Source organism: Coregonus clupeaformis, chromosome 21 (genome assembly GCF_020615455.1).
Source record: "Coregonus clupeaformis isolate EN_2021a chromosome 21, ASM2061545v1, whole genome shotgun sequence".
Lineage (NCBI taxonomy): Eukaryota > Metazoa > Chordata > Actinopteri > Salmoniformes > Salmonidae > Coregonus > Coregonus clupeaformis.
This window is the reverse complement of record NC_059212.1, coordinates 18686233-18711899: the sequence shown is the minus strand read 5'-3', so window position 1 is coordinate 18711899 and position 25667 is coordinate 18686233. Positions and strand designations below refer to the sequence as shown.

General features: G+C 44.2%; 1 protein-coding gene and 1 pseudogene across 2 annotated transcripts in view; one reads left to right on the top strand and one right to left on the bottom strand.

Moving 5' to 3' along the window:
• The window catches only part of LOC121534639 (elongation of very long chain fatty acids protein 1), a 30812-nt gene extending 13398 nt beyond the window's left edge, over positions 1-17414 (top strand). For both annotated transcript variants that reach the window (XM_041841218.2, XM_041841219.1), the window contains 7 exons: positions 14830-14934; positions 15081-15271; positions 15418-15498; positions 15666-15722; positions 15905-16010; positions 16285-16424; positions 16571-17414. In XM_041841218.2, coding sequence (XP_041697152.1) covers positions 14874-14934; positions 15081-15271; positions 15418-15498; positions 15666-15722; positions 15905-16010; positions 16285-16424; positions 16571-16900 — 966 coding nt within the window. In that variant the 5' untranslated portion in view covers positions 14830-14873 and the 3' untranslated portion in view covers positions 16901-17414. The remainder of the gene's footprint in view (positions 1-14829; positions 14935-15080; positions 15272-15417; positions 15499-15665; positions 15723-15904; positions 16011-16284; positions 16425-16570) is intronic.
• Positions 17415-18234: 820 nt separating this feature from the next.
• Positions 18235-22394, bottom strand: LOC121535284 (annotated as a pseudogene).
• Positions 22395-25667: the final 3273 nt, after the last annotated feature.

Genomic DNA, 25667 nt, shown 5'->3' with positions numbered 1-25667 from the left:
ATTCAATGAATGATGGAGCAGAGTTTGCCTTTTTGCCCAATATTTCATTTTTCCTAGTACAGTTTCTTCTTATTTTTGTTCAGTTTAGTCACATGATTTCTCAATTTAGAGGTTTGCCAATGGGCTGTGCAGCCAGACTTATTTGCCATTCCCTTTGCCTCATCCCTCTCAACCATATCATTTTTTAATTCCTCATCAATCCAAGGGGATTAACAGTTTTTAGTCATTTTCTTAATGGGTGCATGCTTATTAGTAACTGGAATAATAACATAAATGTGTCCAGTGCAGCGTCTGGTTGCTCCTCATTACACACCACAGACCAGTAGATATATTCTTTACATCTTCAACATAGGAATCACTACAAAACTTATTGTATGACCTCTTATACACTATATTAGGCACAGCCTTTGGAACTTTGGTTTTCCTAGATATGGCTACTATATTATCACTACATCCAATGGATTTGGATACTGCTTTAGAGCATATTTCTGCAGCATTAGTAAAGATGTGATCAATACCTGTGGATGATTTTTTATTTGTAAATACCCTGGTAGGTTCACTGATAACCTGAACCAAGTTGCAGGCACTGGTTACAGTTTGACACTTTTTTTGTGTGGGCAGCTTGATGAAAGCCAGTCAGTGTTTAGGTCACCCAGAAAAGATACCTCTGTTGATACCACATACATTATCAAGCATTTCACACATATTATCCAGATACTGACTGTTAGCACTTGGTCTATAGCAGCTTCCCACAAGAATGGGCTTTAGGTGAGGCAGGTGAACCTGTAGCCATATTACTTCAACAGCTTTTGACATGAGATCTTCTCTAAGCTTTACAGGAATATGACTAAACATAAACGGCAACACCTTCTCCATTGGCATTCCTGTCTCTTCTGAATATGTTGAAACCATGTATTGCTACCACTGTATCATCAAAGGTATATTATCTAATGGGTTTCAGAGATAGTCAGTCAGTATATGAATGTCATCTGTTACTAGCAAGTTATCAATTTCATGAAGAGTCGCTCTGGATAAGAGCGTCTGCTAAATGACTAAAATGTAAATGTAATGAACCTTGTTCCTTAGGCTACATATGTTAATATGAGCAATTTTCTTTGCACTTTTCTGGGATTCTTAAACTCAGCGACACAATGGTAGGGATTATCTGAGTGGGGCTTGGGTCACTGATAAGTCATTGGGTCTCTAATTGTGAGAAGATGATTTTATTAGTAAAGTGGACAGTTTGTTTTAAGTTTGACTCGATGCTAAAGCCTATATAGTAGATGTGCATTCGGAAAGTATTCAGACCCTTTGACTTTTTCCACATGTTGTTACGTTTCAGCCTTATTCTAAAATTGACTAAAAAAAAAATCCCCTCATCAATATACACACAATAGCCAAGGTGGCGTAGCAGTGCGGTCGTGTACTCTGTGTGTCCATGTAAATAGCCATTTTTTTGTATTTTTCATATATTTTCCCTATCACACTTTTCATCCTTCTACTAAATATACTTTCCTGCAACCCACCTCACTCAATGTGGAACGGATTCTATTATTGACTTACCTTTTTATCTAGATTCCCCAGTTGAAACTAGCTAGCCAGCTAACTAGCTACTTGCTATTAGCCACCGTTAGCGGTTTTCACCCAGAACATCTGATTTTCTGCCGGAATAACTGAATCACTGGACCTTAACACCGGATCGCAACTAGCTAGCCGCAACCGAATGGATGTTGCTGTTGGCTAATCACCACTGCCCCCGACGCAAGCACCAGTTAGCCTTGAGCTAGCCTCGAGCCAGGCCCATATCCCGGCTTTCTACATCTCTGTCTACCGGACGGGAGTAGCCAGCTAACTAGCTACTTGCTATTAGCCACCGTTAGCAGTTTTTCACCATTGTCCGTGGCCTGCACTACATACCAGCCAGCTCTAGCCTGGACTATTATCGGCCAGTCTGCACTGTCTGCACAGCGAGTTATCGACCCAGAACATCTGAATCACTGGACCTTTAACAACGGATCATCGCAACTAGCTAGCTGCAACCAAATTGGATGTTGTTGTTTGCTAATCAGCCTTGAGCTAGCCTCGAGTCCGGCCCATCTCTCGGCTATCTACCTCTCTGTCAACTGGACGGGACCTCCTAGTGTAGACGCGGAGCCCCGCCGATCCATTACAACTGGTCTGCCGACGTAATCGTCTGTGGTTTCAACAGGCTTCCCGTTGCGACGACCACAAAGATCCATCTGCTAGCCCCGGCCCGCTAGCACACGCAAACAACAGCCGTGCTTCCTGCTCGCCTGTGCTGTAGCACCAATTCAAACTGCTCTTGGACTCACATATTGCTGTTCACTGGACCTTATGATCACTCAGCTGCACATCTGATGCCTGCTGGACTGTTCCTTTACACAGTACCCTGTCCTGTTTATCTGTTTAGCCTCAGCCCAAACTTTCATCACCATTACCAGTTGTCGTCTTAGCTCTCTCGAATAACACCTGTGATTGCTTTATGCCTCTCTCCCATGTCAATATGCCTTGCCTAATTGCTGTTCCAGTTAGTTATTATTATACAATTTCACTGTAGAGCCCCAAGTCCCTCTCAAACTGCCTCATAGCTCCTTTGTTCCACCCCCCATACACGCGTAGACCGGCTCAATCGGTGCCGACAGTGATGCTATCTCTTTCATTGTTACCCAACGCTTAGGTTTACCTCCACTGTACTCATATCCTTCCATATCCTTGTCTGTACATAATACCCTGAATCTATTCTACAAGCCCGGAAATCTGCCCCCTTTATTCTCTGTACCCAACGCACTAGAAGACCAGTTTTTAAAGCCTTTAGCCCTATCCTTATTCTAGTCCTCCTCTGTTCCTCTGGTGATGTAGAGGCTAACCCAGGCCCTGCAGCCCCCAGGATCCCCTGCTGATTTTGTACGTTTGCCCACTGACAAAGACATGATCAGTCTATAATTTTAATGGTATGTTTATTTGAACAGTGAGAGACAGAATAACAACAGCAAAATCCAGAAAAACGCATGTCAAAAATGTTAGAAATTGATTTGCATTTAAATGAGGGAAATAAGTATTTGAACCCTCTGCAAAACATGACTTAGTACTTGGTGGCAAAACCCTTGTTGGCATTCACAGAGGTCAGATGTTTCTTGTAGTTGGCCACCAGGTTTGCACATCTCAGGAGGGATTTTGTCCCACTCCTCTTTTGCAGATCTTCTCCAAGTCATAAAGGTTTTGAGCCTGACGTTTGGCAACTCGAACCTTCAGCTCCCTCCACAGATGTTCTATGGGATTAAGGTCTGGAGACTGGCTAGGCCACTCCAGGACCTTAATGTGCTTCTTCTTGAGCCACTCCTTTGTTGCCTTGGCCGTGTGTTTTGGGTCATTGTCATGCTGGAATACCCATTTTCAATGCCCTGGCTGAGGGAAGGAGGTTCTCACCCAAGATTTGACGGTACATGGCCCCGTCCGTCGTCCCTTTGATGCAGTGAAGTTGTCCTGTCCCCTTAGCAGAAAAACACCCCCAAAGCATAATGTTTCCACCTCCATGTTTAACGGTGGGGATGGTGTTCTTGGGGTCATAGGCAGCATTCCTCCTCCTCCAAACACGGCGAGTTGAGTTGATGCCAAAGAGCTCGATTTTGGTCTCATCTGACCACAACACTTTCACCCAGTTCTCCTCTGAATCATTCAGATGTTCATTGGCAAACTTCAGACGGGCCTGTATATGTGCTTTCTTGAGCAGGGGGACCTTGCGGGCGCTGCAGGATTTCAGTCCTTCACGGCGTAGTGTGTTACCAATTGTTTTCTTGGTGACTATGGTCCCAGCTGCCTTGAGATCATTGACAAGATCCTCCCGTGTAGTTCTGGGCTTTCCTCGCCATTCTCATGATCATTGCAGCTCCACGAGGTGAGATCTTGCGTGGAGCCCCAGGCCGAGGGAGATTGACAGTTATTTTGTGTTTCTTCCAACTGTTGTCACCTTCTCACCAAGCTGCTTGGCGATGCTCTTGTAGCCCATTCCAGCCTTGTGTAGGTCTACAATCTTGTCCCTGACATCCTTAGAGAGCTCTTTGGTCTTGGCCATTGTGGAGAGTTTTGGAATCTGATTGATTGATTGCTTCTGTGGACAGGTGGCTTTTATACAGGTAACAAGCTGAGATTAGGAGCACTCACTTTAAGAGTGTACTCCTAATCTCAGCTTGTTACTTATAGAAAAGACACCTAGGAGCCAGAAATCTTTCTGATTGAGAGGGGTTCAAATACTTATTTCCCTCATTTTAAAATGCAAATCAATTTATAACATTTTTTACATGCGTTTTTCTGGATTTTTTTGTTGTTATTCTGTCTCTCACTGTTCAAATAAACCTACCATTAAAATTATAGACTGATCAATTCTTTGTCAGTGGGCAAACGTACAAAATCAGCAGGGGATCAAATACTTTTTTCCCTCACTGTATCATTTGTTGACTTCTGTAACCGTAAAAGCCTTGGTTTTCTGCACGTTAACATCAGAAGCCTCCTTCCTAAATTTGAGTTATTCACTGCGTTAGCACACTCTGCCAACCCTGATGTTCTAGCAGTGTCTGAATCCTGGCTTAGGAAGGCCACCACAAATTCAGAAATGTCCATCCCCAACTACAACATTTTCCGTCTAGATAGAACTGCCAAAGAGGGTGGAGTTGCAATCTACTGTAGAAATAGCCTGCAGAGCTCTATCATACTATCCAGGTCTGTGCCCAAACAGTTTGAGCTTCTACTTCTAAAAATCCACCTTTCCAGAAATAAGTCTCTCACTGTTGCCGCTTGCTACAGACCCCCCTCAGCCCCCAGCTGTGCCCTGGACACTATGTGAATTGATTGCCCCCCATCTATCCTCAGAGTTCGTACTGCTTGGTGACCTAAACTGGGATATGCTTAACACCCCGGCCATCCTACAATCCAAACTAGATGCCCTCAATCTCACACAAATTATCAAGTAACCTACCAGGTACAACCCTAAATCCGTAAACATGGGCACCCTCATAGATATCATCCTGACTAACTTACCCCCTAAATACACCTCCGCTGTCTTCAACCAGGATCTCAGCAATCACTGCCTTATTGCCTGCGTCCATAACGGGTCCGCGGTCAAACGACCACCCCTCATCACTGTCAAACGCTCCCTAAAACACTTTAGCGAGCAGGCCTTCCTAATTGACCTGGCCCAGGTTTCCTGGATGGATATCGATCTCATTAGTCAGTAGAGGATGCCTGGTTGTTCTTTTTAAAAGTGCTTTCCTCTCAATCTTAAATAAGCATGCCCCATTCAAAAAAATGCAGAACTAAGAACAGATATAGCCCCTGGTTCTCCTCAGACTTGACTGCCCTTGACCAGCACAAAAACATCCTGTGGCGTACTGCATTAGGATCGAACAGCCCCCGCGATATGCAACTTTTCAGGGAAGTTAGGAACCAATATACACAAGCAGTTAGGAAAGCAAAGGCTAGCTTTTTCAAACAGAAATTTGCATCCCGTAGCACTAACTCCAAAAAGTTTTGGGACACTAAAGTCCATGGAGAATAAGAGCACCTCCTCCCAGATGCCCACTGCACTGAGGCTAGGAAACACTGTCACCACTGTTAAATCTACGATAATCGAGAATTTCAACAAGCATTTTGCTACGGCTGGCCATGCTTTCCACCTGGCTACCACTACCCCGGACACCAGCTCTGCACCCTCCGCTGCAACTTGCCCATGCCCCCCCCGCTTCTCCTTCACACAAATTCAGACAGCTGATGTTCTGAAAGAGCTGCAAAATCTGGACCCCTAGAAATCATCTAGGCTTGACAATCTGGACCCTTTCTTTCTAAAATGATCTGCGAAATTGTCACAACCCCTATTACTAGCCTGTTCAACCTCTCTTTCGTAACGTCTGAGATCCCCAGAGATTGGAAAGCTGCCGCGTTCATCCCCCTCTTCAAAGGGGGTGACACTCTAGATCCAAACTGTTACAGACCTATATCCATCCTGCCATGCCTTTCGAAAGTATTTGAAAGCCAAGTTATCAAACAGATCACCGACCATTTCGAATCACACCGTACCTTCTCCGCTATGCAATCCGGTTTCCGAGCTGGTCATGGGTGCACCTCAGCCACGCTCAAGGTCCTAAAAGATATTATAACTGCGATCAATAATAGACAGTACTGTGCAGACTTCGTCATCGACTTGGCCAAGGCTTTCGACTCAGTCAACCACTGCATTCTTATTGGCAGACTAAATAGCCTTGGTTTCTCAAATGACTGCCTCGCCTGGTTCACCAACTACTTCTCAGATAGAGTTCAATGTGTCAAATCGGAGGGCCTGTTGTCTGGACCTATGGCAGTCTCTATGGGGGTGCCACAGGGTTCAATTCTTGGGCCGACACTATTCTCTGTGTATATCAATGTCGCTCTTGCTGCTGGTGACTCTCAGATCCACCTCTACGCAGAAGACACCATGTTGTATACATCTGGCCCTTCATTGGACACTGTGTTAACAAACCTCCAAACGAGCTTCAATGCCATACAACACTCTTTCCATAGCCTCCAACTGCTCTTAAACGCTAGTAAAAGTAAATACATGCTCTTTAATCGAACGCTATTGGCACCCGCCCACCCGACTAGAATCACTACTCTCGACGGGTCTGACCTAGACTCCCATTAAGCATCTCTAATCCAAAGTTAAATTTTGAATCGGCTTCCTATTTCACAACAAAGCCTCCTTCACTCATGCTGCCAAACATGCCCTCGTAAAACTGACTATCCTACCGATCCTTGACTTCGGCGATAGCCTCCAACACTCTACTCAGCAAATTGGATGTAGTCTATCACAGTGTGCCATCAGTTTTGTCACCAAAGCCCCATATACTACCCACCACTGTGACCTGTACGCTCTTGTTGGCTGGTCCTCACTACATATTCGTCGCCAAACCCACTGGCTCCAGGCCATCTATTACTCACTGCTAGGCAAATCCCCGCCTTATCTTAGCTTATTCGTCACCATAGCAACACCCACCCTTAGCATGCGCTCCAGCAGGTATATCTCACTGGTCATCCCCAAAGCCAACACCTCCTTTGGCCGCCATTCCTTCCAGTTCTCTGCTGCCAATGACTGGAACAAACTGCAAAAATCTCTGAAGCTGGAGACACTTATCTCCCTCACTAACTTTAAGCATCAGTTGTCAGAGCACCTTACCGATCACTGCACTTGTACACAGCCCATCTGAAATTAGCCCACCCAACTCCCTTATCCCCATATTGTTATTTATTTTGCTCATTTGCACCCCAGTATCTCTATTTGCACATCATCTCTTGCTATATATCTATCCTTCCAGTGTTAATACGAATTGTAATTATTTTGCACTATGGCCTATTTATTGCCTTACCTCCATAACTTGTTACATTTGCACACACTGTATATATATTTTCTGTAGTATTTTTGACTTTATGTTTTGTTTCACCCCATATGTAACTCTGTGTTGTTTTTATCGCACTGCTTTGCTTTATCTTGGCCAGGTCGCAGTTGTAAATGAGAACTTGTTCTCAACTGGCTTACCTGGTTAAACAACGGTGAAAAAAAATAATAATGTTAAATAAAAATGACAAAACAAAAACTGTTTTTTAGAAATGTGTGCAAATTTATTACAAATAAAAAAAAACTGAAATATGTAAATGTTATAAGTATTCAGACCCTTTATTGGCAGCGATTACAGCCTAGTGTCTTCTTGGGTATGACGCTACAAGCTTGGCACACCTATATTTGGGGAGTTTCTCCCATTCTTCTCTGCAGATCCCGAAGCCACTCCTGCGTTGCCTTGGCTGTGTGCTTAGGGTCGTTGTCCTGTTCAAAAGTGAACCTTCGCCCCAGTCTGAGGTCCTGAGCGCTCTGGAGCAGCTTTTCATCAATGATCTCTGTACTTTGCTCCGTTCATCTTTCCCTTGATCCTGACTAGTCTCCCAGTCCCTGCCGCTGAAAAACATCCCCACAGCATGATGCTGCCACCACCATATTTCACCGTAGGGATGGTGCCAGGTTTCCTCCAGACGTGACGCTTGGCATTCAGACCAAAGAGTTCAATCTTGGTTTCATCAGACCAGATAATCGTGTTTCTCATGGTCTGAGTCCTTTAGCTGCCTTTTGGCAAACTCCCAAGTGGGCTGTCATGTGCCTTTTTACTGAGGAGTGGCTTCTATCTGGCCACTCTACCATAAAGGCCTGATTGGTGGAGTGCTGCAGAGATGGTTGTCCTTCTGGAAGGTTCTCCCATCTCCACAGAGGAACTCTGGAGCTCTGTCAGAGTGAGCATCAGGTTCTTGGTCACCTCCCTGACCAAGGCCCTTGCTCAGTTTGGTCGAGTGTCCAGCTCTAGGAAGAGTCTTGGTGGTTCCAAACTTCTTCATTTAAGGATGATGGAGGACCTTCAATGCTGCAGAAATGTTTTGATACCCTTCCCCAGATCTGTGCCTAGACACAATCCTGTCTCGGAGCTCTACGGACAATTCCTTCGACCTCATGGCTTGGTTTTTGCTCTGACATGCACTGTGTCAACTGTGGTCCTCTGTAGCTCAGCTGGTAGAGCACGGCGCTTGTAACGCCAGGGTAGTGGGTTCGATCCCCGGGACCACCCATACACAAAAATGTATGCACACATGACTGTAAGTCGCTTTGGATAAAAGCGTCTGCTAAATGGCATATTATATTATTATTATATAGACAGGTGTGTGTGTGTGTGTGTGTGTGCCTTTCCAAATCATGTCCAATCAATTTAATTTACCACAGGTGGACTCCAATCAAGTTATAGAAACAACTCAAGGATGATCAATGGGAACAGGATTCACCTGAGCTCAATTTTGAGTCTCATAGCAAAGGGCCTGAGTACTTATGTAAATACGGTATTTCTGTTTTTCATTTTTTATAAATTTGCAAGAATGTCTAAACCTGTTTTCGCTTTGTCATTATGGGGTATTATGTGTAGATTGAGGAAAAATATTAATTTAATCCATTTTAGAATAAGGCTATAACATAATGTGGAACAATCAGTGACTCGCTCAATATGGAAGTGGTCAGATGACGCAGATGCTATGGTACAGGACTGTTTTTTGCTAGCACAGACTGGAGTATGTTCCGGGATTCATCCAATGGCATTGAGGAGTACACCACCTCAGTCATCGGCTTCATCAATTAGTGCATCGACGACGTCGTCCCCACAGTGACCGTACGTACATATCCCAACCAGAAGCCATGGATTACAGGCAACATCCGCATCGAGCTAAAGGCTAGAGCTGCCGCTTTCAAGGAGCGGGACACTAATCTGGACGCTTATAAGAAATCCTGCTACGCCCTCAGACGAACCATCAAACAGGCAAAGCATCAATACAGGATTAAGATTGAATCCTACTACACCATCTCTGACGCTCGTCGGATGTGGCAGGGCTTGAAAACTATTACGGGCTACAAAGGGAAACCCAGCAGCGAGCTGCCCAGTGACGCGAGCCTACCAGACAAGCTAAATACCTTTTTTATGCTCGCTTCGAGGCAAGCAACACTGAACCATGCATGAGAGCACCAGCTGTTCCGGATGACTGTGTGATAACGCTCTCGGTAGCCGACGTGAGCAAGACCTTTTAAACAGGTCAACATTCACAAAGCGGCGGGGCCAGACGAATTACCAGGACGTGTACACAAAGCATGCGCGGACCAACTGGCAAGTGTCTTCACTGACATTTTCAACATCTCCCTGACTGAGTCTGTAATAACTACATGTTTCAAGCAGACCACCATAGTCCCTGTGCCCAAGGAAGCGAATATAACCTGCCTAAATGATTACCACTCCCTAGCACTCATGTCGGTAGCCAAGAAGTGCTTTGAAAAGCTGGTCATGGCACTCATCAACAGCATAATCCCGGATACCCTAGACCCACTCCAATTCGCATATCGCCCAAACAGATCCACAGATGACGCAATCTCAATCGCATTCCACACTGCCCTTTCCCACCTGGACCAAAGGAACACCTGTGTGAGAATTCTGTTCATTGACTACAGCGCAGCGTTCAACACCATAGTTCCCACAAAGCTCATCACTAAGCTAAGGACCCTGGGACTAAACACCTCCCTCTGCAACTGGATCCTGGACTTTCTGACAGGCCGCCCCCAGGTGGTAAGGGTAGGTAACAACACATCTGCCACGCTGATCCTCAACACTGGGGCCCCTCGGGTACGTACTTAGTTCCCTCCTTTACTCCCTGTTCACTGACAACTGCGTGGGCCAAACACGACTCCAACACATTAAGTTTGCTGATGACACAACAGAACAGTGATAGGCTTGATCACCGACAACGATGAGACAGCCTATAGGGAGGAGGTCAGAGACCTGGCATTGTGGTGCCAGGACAACAACCTCTCCCTCAATGTGAGCAAGACAAAGAAGCTGATCATGGACTACAGGAAAAGGCGGGCCGAACAGGCCCCCATTAACATCGACGTGGCTGTAGTGGAGCAGGTCGAGCTTTAAGTTCCTTGGTGTCTACATCACCAACAAACTATCATGGTCCAAACACACCAAGATAGTTGTGAAGAGGGCACGACAACAACTTTTCCCCCTCAGGGGACTGAAAAGATTTGGCATGGGTCCCCAGATCCTCAAAGTTCTACAGCTGCACCATTGAGAGCATCCTGACCGGTTGCCATACCAGGCAGTGATGCAACTGCTCGGCATCTGACCGTAAGGCGCTACAGACGGTAGTGCGTACGGCCCAGTCCATCACTGGGGCCCAGCTTCCTGCCATCCAGGACCTATATACTAGGCGGTGTCAGAGGAAAGGCCAAAAAATTGTCATAGACTGTTTTCTTTGCTACCTCACGGCAAGCAGTACCGGAGCACCAAGTCTAGAACCAAAAGGCTCCTTAACAGCTTCTACCCCCAAGCCATAAGACTGCTGAACAATTAATCAAATGGCCACCCGGACTATTTACATTGACACCCCTCCACTTTACCCCTACCTACATGTACAAATTACCTCAACTAACCTGTATCCCCGCACACTGACTCTGTACCGGTACCCCCTGTAGATAGCCTCGTTATTGTTATTTTGTTACTTTTTATAATTTTTTACTTTAGTTTATTTGGTAAATATTTTCTTAACTCTTTCTTGAACTGCATTGTTGGTTAAGGGCTTGTAAGTAAGCATTTCACGGTAAGGTCTACACCTGTTGTATTCGGCGCATGTGACAGTTTGATTTGAAAAATGGAAGTGGTCTGAATACTTTCTGAATGCACTGTATATATGCCATTTAGCAGACAGGTTTATCCAAAGTTACTTAGTCATGCGTGCATAAATGTATCGTATGGTTGGTCTTGGGAATCGAACCCACTATCCTGCCGTTGCAAGCACCATGCTCTACCAACTGAGCTACAGTGGACCACATATTCTCTCCTCGTGTTGGTTACAGATGGTGGGGCTGCAACTGCCTGGTATAATGTCCGGTTCAGTTATGTAAATAAAGTCTACCCTCAAGGAAAACTAGGGGCTTTACTTTCCACTTACATATGGTATACAACTGTATGAAAATGTACCTTTGCCGTAGTGTTTCTTGCTAGAAACTGAAGTAAACACTGAACAAGTGAAATGCAGTTTTAATTGAGTCGGTTTGTCTTTGTAATCTGTTGTGTAGATAGCACATGAACTGTTTCATGCAGACCTGGGTTCAAGTACATTTGTATTTGTATTTTTCTGGATCAAAAAGGGGTTTAGGTGGTGGGTGTGCCTTGGGCATGGCCAACCCATCAGCGCAACTGAATTCGGTCAAGGCCCAGGGCAAGAATTCTTTACATTTTTTATAATTCTTTATATTTTTTAAGCCATTTCCTTCAATTCTACACAGAGACATTTTGCAATTCTACACCTTTTGCCATGGAGCTGAGAGAAATGTTGCAGTTTTTAAGCAAATTTCCTGCAATTCTATACATTCTGCCAGGGAGCTGATCGAAAAGTTTGCTGGTTTAACGCAAATTTCATGTAATTCTCTGCATTTTTGCCATGGCAAACTAAACAATCAAGGCTCATGAGTAAGTCATAGTTTTTGTCTAGCTTTTATTTTAGTGATTGTTAGTTCTCAAATATCTATTATAAAAAAATATATAGGTCCTTTTCTACATGCTTTATATCTGGTTTTAGTCGTATACGTTTTTAAACTTAGTGTTAATTTTTTTACGCTGGGTGACTTAGAAAAATGCTTAGGTGGCCCGCCCAATACTTTTCTATGACAACCTGATTTTAAAAATTTATTTTTTGTGTATTTGAGTATTTTCAAATAATGTGACCTGAATCAACTACTTCTATTTGAAAGCATCTTCTAATCATTTCAAATACTATTTTCAAATACCTTGGTTAAATGCATGGGAGTGTATTTGAGTCAATGTATTTGAGTATTTTCAAATACATGCCAATACTTTCCAAGTTTATTTCCAAATACATTACAATATTCAATTACTTATCTTTTCAAATAAAACCTATCTGAATACTTACCTCGAAATGTATGTGAAAGTAATTTATATATTTGAAATAGTATTTGAACCCAGGTTAGGTTTTATGTCCATGGCTGATAGTGGAATAAAACACTTGGCTATTCTAGAAAAGTGACTATAATATTACTGAGGCTACCTATGAATAATCCCAGTAGGATCTATTTAACATTGACTGACATATTGTCATGGTCAGACGGACTACAGTGCCCTCTGTAGTGTTTTTTTTATTGTTGTGAAGTATTTGTTTAGTTTGTCTATCAATATCCCTGTATACTACCTACCGCATTGTGCACTGGACCAAGGCACTTTACCCCTTAGAGCTCCAGGGAAGCTGCTCTACTGCAGACCCTGTGCTGCTTCCAGCCTGTGATGTGTTGTGTGTCATGTTGGGTACCACGGTGACAGCAAAAATCAAGTATACAGTGGGGGAAAAAAGTATTTAGTCAGCCACCAATTGTGCATGTTCTCCCACTTAAAAAGATGAGAGAGGCCTGTAATGTTCATCATAGGTACACGTCAACAATGACAGACAAATTGTGGGAAAAAAATCCAGAAAATCACATTGTAGGATTTTTTTATGAATTTATTTGCAAATTATGGTGGAAAATAAGTATTTGGTCACCTACAAACAAGCAAGATTTCTGGCTCTCACAGACCTGTAACTTCTTCTTTAAGAGGCTCCTCTGTCCTCCACTCATTACCTGTATTAATGGCACCTGTTTGAACTTGTTATCAGTATAAAAGACACCTGTCCACAACCTCAAACAGTCACATTCCAAACTCCACTATGGCCAAGACCAAAGAGCTGTCAAAGGACACCAGAACCAAAATTGTAGACCTGCACCAGGCTGGGAAGACTGAATCTGTAATAGGTAAGCAGCTTGGTTTGAAGAAATCAACTGTGGGAGCAATTATTAGGAAATGGAAGACATACAAGACCACTGATAATCTCCCTCGATCTGGGGCTCCACGCAAGATCTCACCCGTGGGGTCAAAATGATCACAAGAACGGTGAGCAAAAATCCCAGAACCACACGGGGGGACCTAGTGAATGACCTGCAGAGAGCTGGGACCAAAGTAACAAAGCCTACCATCAGTAACACACTACGCCGCCAGGGACTCAAATCCTGCAGTGCCAGACGTGTCCCCCTGCTTAAGCCAGTACATGTCCAGGCCCGTCTGAAGTTTGCTAGAGTGCATTTGGATGATCCAGAAGAGGATTGGGAGAATGTCATATGGTCAGATGAAACCAAAATAGAACTTGTTGGTAAAAACTCAACTCGTCGTGTTTGGAGGACAAAGAATGCTGAGTTGCATCCAAAGAACACCATACCTACTGTGAAGCATGGTGGTGGAAACATCATGCTTTGGGGCTGTTTTTCTGCAAAGGGACCAGGACGACTGATCCGTGTAAAGGAAAGAATGAATGGGGCCATGTATCGTGAGATTTTGAGTGAAAACCTCCTTCCATCAGCAAGGGCATTGAAGATGAAACGTGGCTGGGTCTTTCAGCATGACAATGATCCCAAACACACCGCCCGGGCAACGAAGGAGTGGCTTCGTAAGAACCATTTCAAGGTCCTGGAGTGGCCTAGCCAGTCTCCAGATCTCAACCCCATAGAAAATCTTTGGAGGGAGTTGAAAGTCTGTGTTGCCCAGCGACAGCCCCAAAACATCACTGCTCTAGAGGAGATCTGCATGGAGGAATGGGCCAAAATACAAGCAACAGTGTGTGAAAACCTTGTGAAGACTTACAGAAAACATTTGACCTGTGTCATTGCCAACAAAGGGTATATAACAAAGTATTGAGAAACTTTTGTTATTGACCAAATACTTATTTTCCACCATAGTTTTCAAATAAATTCATAAAAAATCCTACAATGTGATTTTCTGGATTTTTTTTCTTCTCATTTTGTCTGTCATAGTTGACGTGTACCTATGATGAAAATTACAGGCCTCTCATCTTTTTAAGTGGGAGAACTTGCACAATTGGTGGCTGACTAAATACTTTTTTCCCCCCACTGTATCTGTGCAAATGGACCAATAAAGCAAGTGTTGTATTGTTTTATTATCAGGTATATGATGGGCCTGTGTAGCTGTCTCTGTTTGTTTAGTGTGGGAGGCAGTATGACTTTGCTTTGCTCATCATCATCTTACATCTGTGTCTATAGGCCTCAGGACACATTACTGCATCCCATGTAGGCATAACCACATAACCTGCCATTATCACCACCAACTGTTTTTTCAAGCAAATTGTATTTTTGTCTGTATATTTAAGGTTTTTTTTGATCGACTGAATAAAGGAGAAAAGAGGCCATCAAAATGCTGCGAGAAGTGGGATCCAGTATTATGGTGTTTTATGAGTATGTGTTGCAAAGAACGGGTGAGTGCTTTCGCTTAAGTTTATATTTTTATTATTTCAATTTTATTTAAATCAATTTGGTGATTTGCAGTTTGTACCATGCTATTGGTGTAGCCTGTATTGTTGTCTCAAAAATATTGATTAATTGCTTGATTTCTTGTCCTCAGACCACCGGTTGTTGCCCTACCCGTTGATGCGGACCCCCTTCCAGATGACCAGCATCCTGATGGGCTATGTGTTCTTCTCGCTGTACGCAGGGCCTCGGTTGATGGCCAACCGCAAGCCCTATAACCTTAAAACAGCCATGATCGTCTATAACTTCAGCATGGTGTCCCTGAATGCCTTCCTAGTCTATGAGGTGAGCAAAGCAGTTAGTCATTCAGGAGAATGAAAGTTCTTCAAAGAAATCAAAGAGCCTTGTTGTGAAGACATACTGTAGTAAGACTTTTCCCAGCGTTTATGAATGGATGATATGACAGCGAGTTCTGTGCTTTGCCTTTGAAGTTCCTGATGTCAGGATGGGGCACCACCTTTACCTGGAGATGTGACCTGTGTGACTACTCAAGCAACCCACAGGCTCTGAGGGTAAGTTATTTTCTTTGAGTGAATCTGTATTGCATCTCATGATGGCATCTTTTTTCATAACATTTCAATTTTTTTTTTTACATTTTACTTTACATTTGAACATGCATATGATGTGATATTTTATTCCATGCTATTTCTTTTCTGTACTTTTGTTCTCCTTTTGTCAGATGGTTCAAGTGGCCTGGTGGTTTTTCTTCTCTAAATTAACCGAGCTTCTGGATACCGTAAGAATGATTTCTCTATCTGAACATCATGTTTGTGAATAAAATGTTTGATGCTAGCCTAAATCATTTAGATTTTGTACATGTTCTGACTGCATCTTTCTCCGACACCCTTAGTAAAATACAAATGGTGATATCTGAACAATGTTTGCTTAAAGTAACTTGAGCTCTTGTCTGATTTTCAGTTTTTCTTTGTGCTGCGTAAGAAACACAGCCAAATCACATTTCTACACGTCTTCCATCACTCCTTCATGCCCTTCACGTGGTGGTGGGGAATTACCATTGCTCCTGGTAAGCTTGACCTCGTGATGACATCATCATCCCCATGTAGTGTGCTTACAGCTGGTCATATAACCTGTTTTAACTTTACATTAACTTTTGGGGGGTTGTTAAATAAACCTTATCACCACAATGAATGCTCTGCAATTTTACAAGGGAATAAGAACGCTAAACAAAATCCATTTAGTAACATTTATTTTGTTATCCCCCTGTGACTATTAAGAATTACTCTTGGAGTATGTTTGTGTGTTTTTAAAACTGTGCTTGTCATATTGTGAACCTCCAGCAGGGGGAATGAGCTCGTTCCATGCCATGGTCAACTGCTGTGTCCACGTCATCATGTACACCTACTACGGCCTGTCTGCTGCTGGACCTCGCTTCCAGAAATACCTCTGGTGGAAGAAGTACATGACTGCAATCCAGCTGGTGGGTGTTCTTTCTTAATGATGTACTAGTTTCTGCCAATATGTTAAAGGGAAGCATTGATTTGTGGGTAGCTGCCGGTATTACTGTTGTGAATTAGTGAGTCCTGCGCCATCTACACACCAATATGTTCTTTCTTCTTTATTTAGGTCCAGTTTGTGCTGATCTCACTTCACATCTCTCAGTACTACTTCATGGAGAAGTGTGACTTTCAGGTGCCCATGTTCATTCACCTTATCTGGATGTACGGCACCTTCTTCTTCCTACTCTTCTCCAACTTCTGGATTCAGGCCTACGTGAAGGGGAAACGGCTGCCTACGGCAACCATGGAGAAGCTAAAGCAGAATGGCGTTATCAACGGCATTATCAACGGCGACGTTACCGTGGTCCTCAACGGCAAGCCACTGGAGAATGGCAACGGGACAACAGCGCATCGTGTCAACGGCCATAACCAACTAGGCAAAGTGAAGGAAGTCTAGTTTTGTTCTTTTGGAAGGGGAAACATAACTGTCTGAAGGAGCCTCCAAAATGCCAAAGATTCCAAAAAAGTATACTTTTATATTAGCTACTGATCACTTTCCTCAAATGTATATTTTTATATTTATCCCCACAGTTTGTGGGATATGAATGGCGTAATGGATTTGGCAGTTAGTCCCTACTTGCTGCACTGTGTTTGTTAAATTGTGGGTGGTTGAGGGAACATAGTGTGATCTAACTGTAGATCACCCTGTATGAAGAGGTGTCATCGTCACTAATATTCACCTCAAACCCAGGCTTGAAACAGCCAATGATAGCCCACCCATGGACTCTTCTGGTTGTTTGGCTGGCATTGCTTGAGAATATTGTAGTTTTGACTGAAAGGACTGGAACACGCTTGTAAATAGCGTACACAGTTCACTTTCAAAGAGGTGGGGTTTGTGTTAATGTCCAACAGTTTTTTTTGCTGCTGTTTGTATATTTAACTTCTTGAAATAAAACCTATTTTAAGTGTAAGGCTGTCAGTCATTACTTACCTTGAGGCACATAAGGCATCCACAAGAAAGCCGCTGTATCCGGTCTGCAGCAGCATTCTTGGTAAGGGTCCTCCAGGTCAGGCCACAGTTCTTGTTGCTTTTGAATGTTCTGGCTTTCCTTCAATGTCCAGCATAGGGAAATCACAGGGTGCATGTCTGATGGTAGTCTGCACATGTCCCAGCCATCTTTTCCTCACCATCAGTCAAGGGTGTACTCTACTTTTCAAGTTCATTAAAAGGTTACCCCATATTTAACTGTTCTAAACCTAAGGCAAGTGTCTCACTGAGACGTTCTAGAATTCTTCATTCCTGGAGATGTTGCTCAGGAACTGAACATAATCTGGAGAAAGTAACTGGAAAGCACCCATTGGTTCACTGCAGTCGTTCTGCTAGTTTCAAAAGATTGCTGTTCCTAAAATGTTATCAATGCCTGGAGTGGTCTGTACATCAGACTTGACCTAGAACTAGTCCTGTCTTTGGACAAGCAGTTGGAACTCCCCTGCTGCCACGTCAGATTGCTATAAACTTGGTTAGCTGATATGCAAAATACCTATCCAGGCATCAGCAACGCGCCCAATATTATGCACTCCAGAAATTAAACTAGTGAGTCACCCCTGAAACGCCCAATACAACTATAAGCAATGAATCAAAGGCAGAAATTAGTTTGGGTTCCAGCAAATAAATGAAGTTCAGTTATACATTGAATGAGTGTCTTAACAGTATTTGCAAAAATAAACTAGTTACTATAATATTTGTAAATCGAAAGTTGTGGCAAGGCTGCAAAATATTCAAACGCAAGATAATGTAAGTGGCCATCTTTATTTCACAGTGAATACAAACAATTCGTACATAATTTAGTAAAAACTATTCAGAGGAGTTGATCAATAACTTGAAAACATACAATACAAAAGTCCATTATAGGATAGATTGGTGTATAATGTTGCTGGTGGACTTAATCTCCTTTGCCTTCTTTTTGACTGGATCCAGCTCAAAGCTCTTCCAGAACCGGACAGTTTTATCACCAGCTAGTGGCGATAGTCGAGCAGTCTGGACTCATGGTAATGTTCAAGACTCTGCCCTTGTGACCTGGGATGAAAAAGAAAAAACAGTTTACGGTTTCAGTTTTGAACTTTGACCTCAGAATAAATCCAAGGCTACAGTTTGAAACGTGTACTCTGAGACCACCATCTGCAGGAGACGCACAGCCCAAACATGCACCTCCCCACAATTCCCAACCAATGTAGCTCCGGTACGAGTCCTCTTAGTTTGAATGGGTTGACAGTTGGAGAAATTGCTAGAGCTGCGCTGAGAATTCGTAAAGTATGATAGCCAACGGTCAAATATTTGGACTATGATAGACACTAACAGCTTCAGACAACAATGCTCTTTGTCAACTTACACATTAATGACAACTGACCAATTTACACAGAGCCGTTAAGTTTATACATAAATGAATAGCTGTTTCAGACCAGACAATTACCATTGAGCTCTGCCACTTTAGTCAAGGAGGGGTACTTCCAGATGACTACGTTGTCGTGGGCATATCCGTGGCTGGAGACCAATTCCTTGTAGTTTGGCGCAAACATCAAAGAGGAGACCTGTAAGGCAGATTTGACCACCAGTTAACTTCTGATCATATGGCATAGCAGTTATGAAAGTAAACTCACTTCAAAAGGTGACTGGTATGCAAACACACATGCGGCTATGACTGAGCAGGGACCTGGAGGTAATATCAACCTGGTCAATTTTGATAGACTTCACAACCCCATTAGAGTTCAAGGTGAGTGCAGTTACCTGAGACTGAGTGTCCAGAGCACTGATGCAGGAACCACTGTTGACGTTCCAGATGCGGATGTGTCAGTCACTGGTGCCACCTCCAGACGCAAGAATGTTGGGTTGCCATGGGCACCAGGCCAAAGCCTAAGACATTTTAGTAAGATACAATCATTAGGGTTCCCGAGTGGCGCAGCGGTCTAAGGCACTGCATCTCATTGTAAATAAGAATTTGTTCGTAACTGACTTGCCTAGTTAAATAAAGGTTAAATATATATATATATTTTAAATAAAGCGTTGGGCATCTCTTCAAAGAGAGGACATGTGCATCAAATTGTGTCATGTAATTCAACCCCAACTCCTTCAATAAAAACATTGTAGTTTAGCATTTCACACCAAGAATGATAGTTTTAAGTTCAAAGTTTGTTCACCTTGACTGCTCCTTGGTGCTCACTGAAGCGGTGGACAGAACTACTGCCTTGGCCGCTGCCCTCCTGGCCACACATACACCAGGTTGTCATTGCCTCCGCTGGCCAGGTATCTCCCATCAGGGGACCACATCAGCCCACACACACACCTCCTGAGAGTGCCCAGACAGGGTGAAGATGTGGTGGTCGGCTACCCTCACGTCATGGTGGTGGATGTGACCGGATCTGGAGCCACTGGAAAAAGCAATAATCATAAAATGGTTAATCAACAACAATAAGGCTGTTTGCACAGGCAGCCCAATTCTAATATTTTTGCCCAATTGACAAATGAAGTGATCTGATTAGTCAAAAGACTAATAATTGGAAAAAATATTAGAATTGGGCTGTCTGTAGATAGATTAGAACATTTTGGCCACAAGTATCACACAAAAGATCCTGGAGGGACAGAGACTTGACTATTCAAAATGTGACGTTCAAATCATGATCCTTTACCTGGAGAGAACATGATTGTTCCAACTCAGACTGGCAACTCTGGCAGTGTGGCTGGCCATGCTGCGTAGACGCTTCTGGTTCTCCACATCCCACAACTACGGTCAGTCAAATTCAGGTGAAATATAAAATAAAATAAACATCAAATCATTATTTTCTCTCCAACAACATAAAATTGCAATGAAGCCAAAAAAAATATTTGAATGGTGAGTGTTTCACTTAAGACATTTACCTGAACTTTGCAGTCACTGGTACCAATGGCCAGGAAGTTGCCCTCCTTGATCCACGACACGGAGCAGATATAGTCCTCCTCCCGTTCCATCTTCATCAGCAGGACGATGTCACCCTGGGCGGCGTCCCACAGGCAAACGCTGTTGTGAAGTGCAACCGCTAGAAGGTTCCGACTGCTCCAGTCCAGTAGGTTCAAATCTGTGGGAACAGACATTTTAGTCATTTAGCAGACGCTCTTATCCAGAGCGACTTACAGTTAGTGCATAAATTTTTCATACTGGCCGAACCCACAATCCTGGCGTTGCAAGCACCATGCTCTACCAACTGAGCTAGAGGAGGGCCAAAGGTAAATAGACCGTTAAAGTCAGTTAAAGAATGCTCCTGCCACCACCACTCCGATTTAATTAAGTTGATAGAGTGACGATAAAAAGGGCCAGATCCCAACTTGAGATAGTTGCTCTAATCACTTTCTGCAAATTTCCCACTGAAATCAATGTGTGATTTACATGCAGACAGCAGGCCCATGTTTCACCCACAGCTAGGATTACTCTCCAGGTAGGTTACTGGACATTTACTGTGTTGGCAGGAGACTCACTCCTCAATTTGTAGTTCAGGAGCATCTAAGACAGACCTCTACGATAGGTCCCTCTGTACCTTCTCCCCAGACAGGTTAGACATTTGTGGTACTGTGTTGGCAGGAGACCCACAGAAATCATTTCGGAGTTCAGAAGCATCTAAGATTCTGTCAGGTACAGATGATATGTATCTGGTCATTTTGGTGGAGACTGGGGTAGGAACTTGACTGTAGAGGACTGTCAGGTTGTTCTGGTAACCTGCAAAGAAAAGAGAATGGGACATTAGATTCTGATATCAACTGACAAGTCACGCCATCATTACCAACGGTAGGCCTACCTTCTGGAGCATTCAAGGGTTTTCCTCCCAGATGCAAGATCTTTGCCTCCTCAATGTCATATCCATTGAGTGTGACAGACCAAGCCTTCTAGTTATCCTACGAAGACAAATGTGCAGATTTTGACCTACAATGCGATATTAACAAATGTGCTGATGTTAGAGAAGAGCCTCACCGGAGGGGTTTGTGTCCATAGGCTCATTTTCCTTTGAGAGCAGGAAGCTTGCCACCTCCATCTGTTTGTTGTTCCTAGTGGGAAAGAAACGGTCACCACCTGCCTTTGAAGGTGTGCACTTACTATTTTTACCTAAGAAAAGAGAGAAGGACAAATTAGTGGAACCCTAGGTGAAACCACTAATTGGCAACAGTGCCACACCCATAGACAGCTGAAAGACACTAGACAGAAGCAAATGTAGTAGAGCAAAATTCAAAGGTGAAAAGCTAAATAGTAGTTAGTTACCTGGTGTTTTACTAGGCGTCTTGGACATAGTAAGAGATCTATTTGCGGATTTGCCAGGTGATAGAGCGCTGGTGTTGGCACTGCTGGTCGACATGGACGAACTGGCTTTTCTTTGCCACCTCGCCATGGGCGCGTTTGTGATTGGCATATACAGCTTCAGAATGTTGTGAATATCATTCTCGAATCCAAATTGGGCCATGTTTGAATCTGCCTTTCGGACTCCATGCAGGGTACAAGAATAAAAGTATTGTTTTGAACTTATACTAAGAAAAACGTATAGCTACTTAACTAACACGTACATTTAGTTAATCTTTGCCAACTCAATTCACTGACGTTTGATAGTTAACGTTACCTCAAATTAAACGGACAACTTTAGCTAGCTAACGTTAGCTACCTGGCAAACTTGCTGCCTTTCCCCGTCATTTACGATACTATTTACATTGTATGCAACAAAACATTCAATTTAGGTGTTAACAAATGTGAGCTATGCTACTTACTCCAACTTAATTCCAAACGTCGTTATTGACAAACGGTACTTTTACATCTACCTAAAAGGAACATCACCTCCCAAACTTTTCTGAGACGTGTTTCTTTCTGCAACAGGTAAAGTTATAATTTTTTAAAGAACGATGACGACACTTCTTTAAATGACTTAATGCACTGTCATGATTGGTTTATTTAAAAAGGTTTAGGAGGTAATCGAGGAAGCGGAATAGTATCCGTTAGTCTGATTGGTGGAAAAGGTAGACGTCAACTTCCTGAATAATTAACGACAAAAGAAAATGTCGTCACACCTTTTCGAAGGACAGGATAGAATCAATAACATCGCCGCCTAGCGAAAATAATGTGGAGACCACTGAGTATTTAAAGAGTTTATTTCAGTTTGGCTCTTGTTCATAATAATCTGTCATGCCACTAGCCTATCTGCACTGTATCTGCGAGCTGTTGGCTCACGTGCCAAGCACAAGAGTAGGCATATTTGCTATGTTACCCATTTACATTTTACATTTACGTCATTTAGCAGACGCTCTTATCCAGAGCGACTTCCAAATTGGTGCATTCACCCTATAACCAGTGGGATAACCACTTTTTAAAGGGGGGGGGGGGGTAGAAGGATTACTTTATCCTATCCCAGGTATTCCTTAAAGAGGTGGGGTTTCAAATGTCTCCGGAAGGTGGTGAGTGACTCCGCTGTCCTGGCGTCGTGAGGGAGCTTGTTCCACCATTGGGGTGCCAGAGCAGCGAACAGTTTTGACTGGGCTGAGCGGGAATTATGCTTCCGCAGAGGAAGGGGAGCCAGCAGGCCAGAGGTGGATGAACGCAATGCCCTCGTTTGGGTGTAGGGACTGATCAGAGCCTGAAGGTACGGAGGTGCCGTTCCCCTCACAGCTCCATAGGCAAGCACCATGGTTTTGTAACAGATGCGAGCTTCAACTGGAAGCCAGTGGAGTGTGCGGAGGAGCGGGGTGACGTGAGAGAACTTGGGAAGGTTGAACACCAGACGGGCTGCGGCATTCTGGATGAGTTGTAGGGGTTTAATGGCACAGGCAGGGAGCCCAGCCAACAGCGAGTTGCAGTAATCCAGACGGGAGATGACAAGTGCCTGGATTAGGACCTGTGCCGCTTCCTGTGTAAGGCAGGGTCGTACTCTCCGAATGTTGTAGAGCATGAACCTGCAGGATCGGGTCACCGCCTTGATGTTAGCGGAGAACGACAGGGTATTGTCCAGGGTCATGCCAAGGCTCTTCGCACTCTGGGAGGAAGACACAACGGAGTTGTCAACCGTGATGGCGAGATCATGGAACGGGCAGTCCTTCCCCGGGAGGAAGAGCAGCTCCGTCTTGCCAAGGTTCAGCTTGAGGTGGTGATCCGTCATCCATACTGATATGTCTGCCAGACATGCAGAGATGCGATTCGCCACCTGGTTATGAGAAGGGGGAAAGGAGAAGATTAGTTGTGTATCGTCAGCGTAGCAATGATAGGAGAGGCCATGTGAGGATATGACAGAGCCAAGTGACTTGGTGTATAGCGAGAATAGGAGAGGGCCTAGAACTGAGCCCTGGGGGACACCAGTGGTGAGAGCACGTGGTGCGGAGACAGCTTCTCGCCACGCCACTTGGTAGGAGCGACCGGTCAGGTAGGACGCAATCCAAGAGTGAGCCGCGCCGGAGATGCCCAGCTCGGAGAGGGTGGAGAGGGAGGATCTGATGGTTCACAGTATCAAAGGCAGCAGACAGGTCTAGAAGGACAAGAGCAGAGGAGAGAGAGTTAGCTTTAGCTGTGCGGAGAGCCTCCGTGACACAGAGAAGAGCAGTCTCAGTTGAATGACCAGTCCTGAAACCTGACTGGTTAGGATCAAGAAGGTAATTCTGAGAGAGATAGCAAGAGAGTTGGCTAAAGACGGCACGCTCAATAGTTTTGGAAAGAAAAGAAAGAAGGGATACTGGTCTGTAGTTGTTGACATCAGAGGGATCGAGTGTTGGTTTTTTGAGAAGGGGTGCAACTCTCGCTCTCTTGAAGACGGAAGGGACATAGCCAGCGGTCAAGGATGAGTTGATCAGCGAGGTGAGGTAGGGGAGAAGGTCACCGGAGATGGTCTGGAGAAGAGAGGAGGGGATGGGGTCAAGCGGGCAGGTTGTTGGGCGGCCTGCATTCACAAGTCGCAAGATTTTATCTGAAGAGAGAGGGGAGAAAGAAGTCAAAGCATAGGGTAGGGCAGTGTGAGCAGGACCAGCAGTGTCATTAGACTTAACAAACGAGGATCGGATGTCGTCAACCTTCTTTTCAAAGTGGTTGACGAAGTCATCCACAGAGAGGGGGGGAAGGAGGATTCAGCAGGGAGGAGAATGTGGCAAAGAGCTTCCTAGGGTTAGAGGCAGATGCTTGGAATTTAGAGTGGTAGAAAGTGGCCTTAGCAGCAGAAACAGATGAAGAAAATGTAGAGAGGAGGGAGTGAAAAGATGCCAGGTCCGCAGGGAGTCTAGTTTTCTTCCATTTCCGCTCAGCTGCCCGGAGCTCTGTTCTGTGAGCTCGCAATGAGTCATCAAGCCACGGAGCTGGAGGGGAGGACTGAGCCGGCCGGGAGGATAGGGGACACAGAGAGTCAAAGGATGCAGAAAGTGAGGAGAGGAGGGTTGAGGAGGCAGAATCAGGAGATTGGAGGGAGAAGGATTGAGCAGAGGGAAGAGATGATAGGATGGAAGAGGAGAGAGTAGTGGGAGAGAGAGAGCGAAGGTTGTGGCGGCGCATTACCATCTGTGTAGGGGCAGAGTGAGTAGTGTAGGAGGAGAGCGAGAGAGAAAAGGATACAAAGTAGTGGTCGGAGACATGGAGGGGAGTTGCAGTGAGATTAGTAGAAGAGCAGCATCTAGTAAAGATGAGGTCAAGCGTATTGCCTGCCTTGTGAGTAGGGGGGGACGGTGAGAGGGTGAGGTCAAAAGAGGAGAGGAGTGGAAAGAAGGAGGCAGAGAGAAATTAGTCAAATGTAGACGTAGGGAGGTTGAAATCCCCCAAAACTGTGAGGGGTGAGCCATCCTCAGGAAAGGAACTTATCAAGGCGTCAAGCTCATTGATGAACACTGTTACCCAACAGTGTTTGTGACAAAACTATATCGGTATTGTTGAAAATGCGATAGAAACACATTGAACTCTCGATTTTAATTCGGTACATGAAAACTTGAAAAACTACAATTTGTGTGCACAATGTCATCACGATTTGTATCCAAAACAAGTCCGTTTGTGGAAACAACACTGGTGAGTAAAATGCACATATTTTCTTTAGGCGGATGTTAGAGAATTCGCATTAAAATATGTCGCAATTGGATGCAAACCTAGCTAGTAATGAGGAAATAAATGCTAGATTTGTCTTTAATTTGTCTTTGTCCAATTATTGGAATTTCCGGAGGCGTGGTCTTCGACGTCACATCATTTCACTACGCAGCC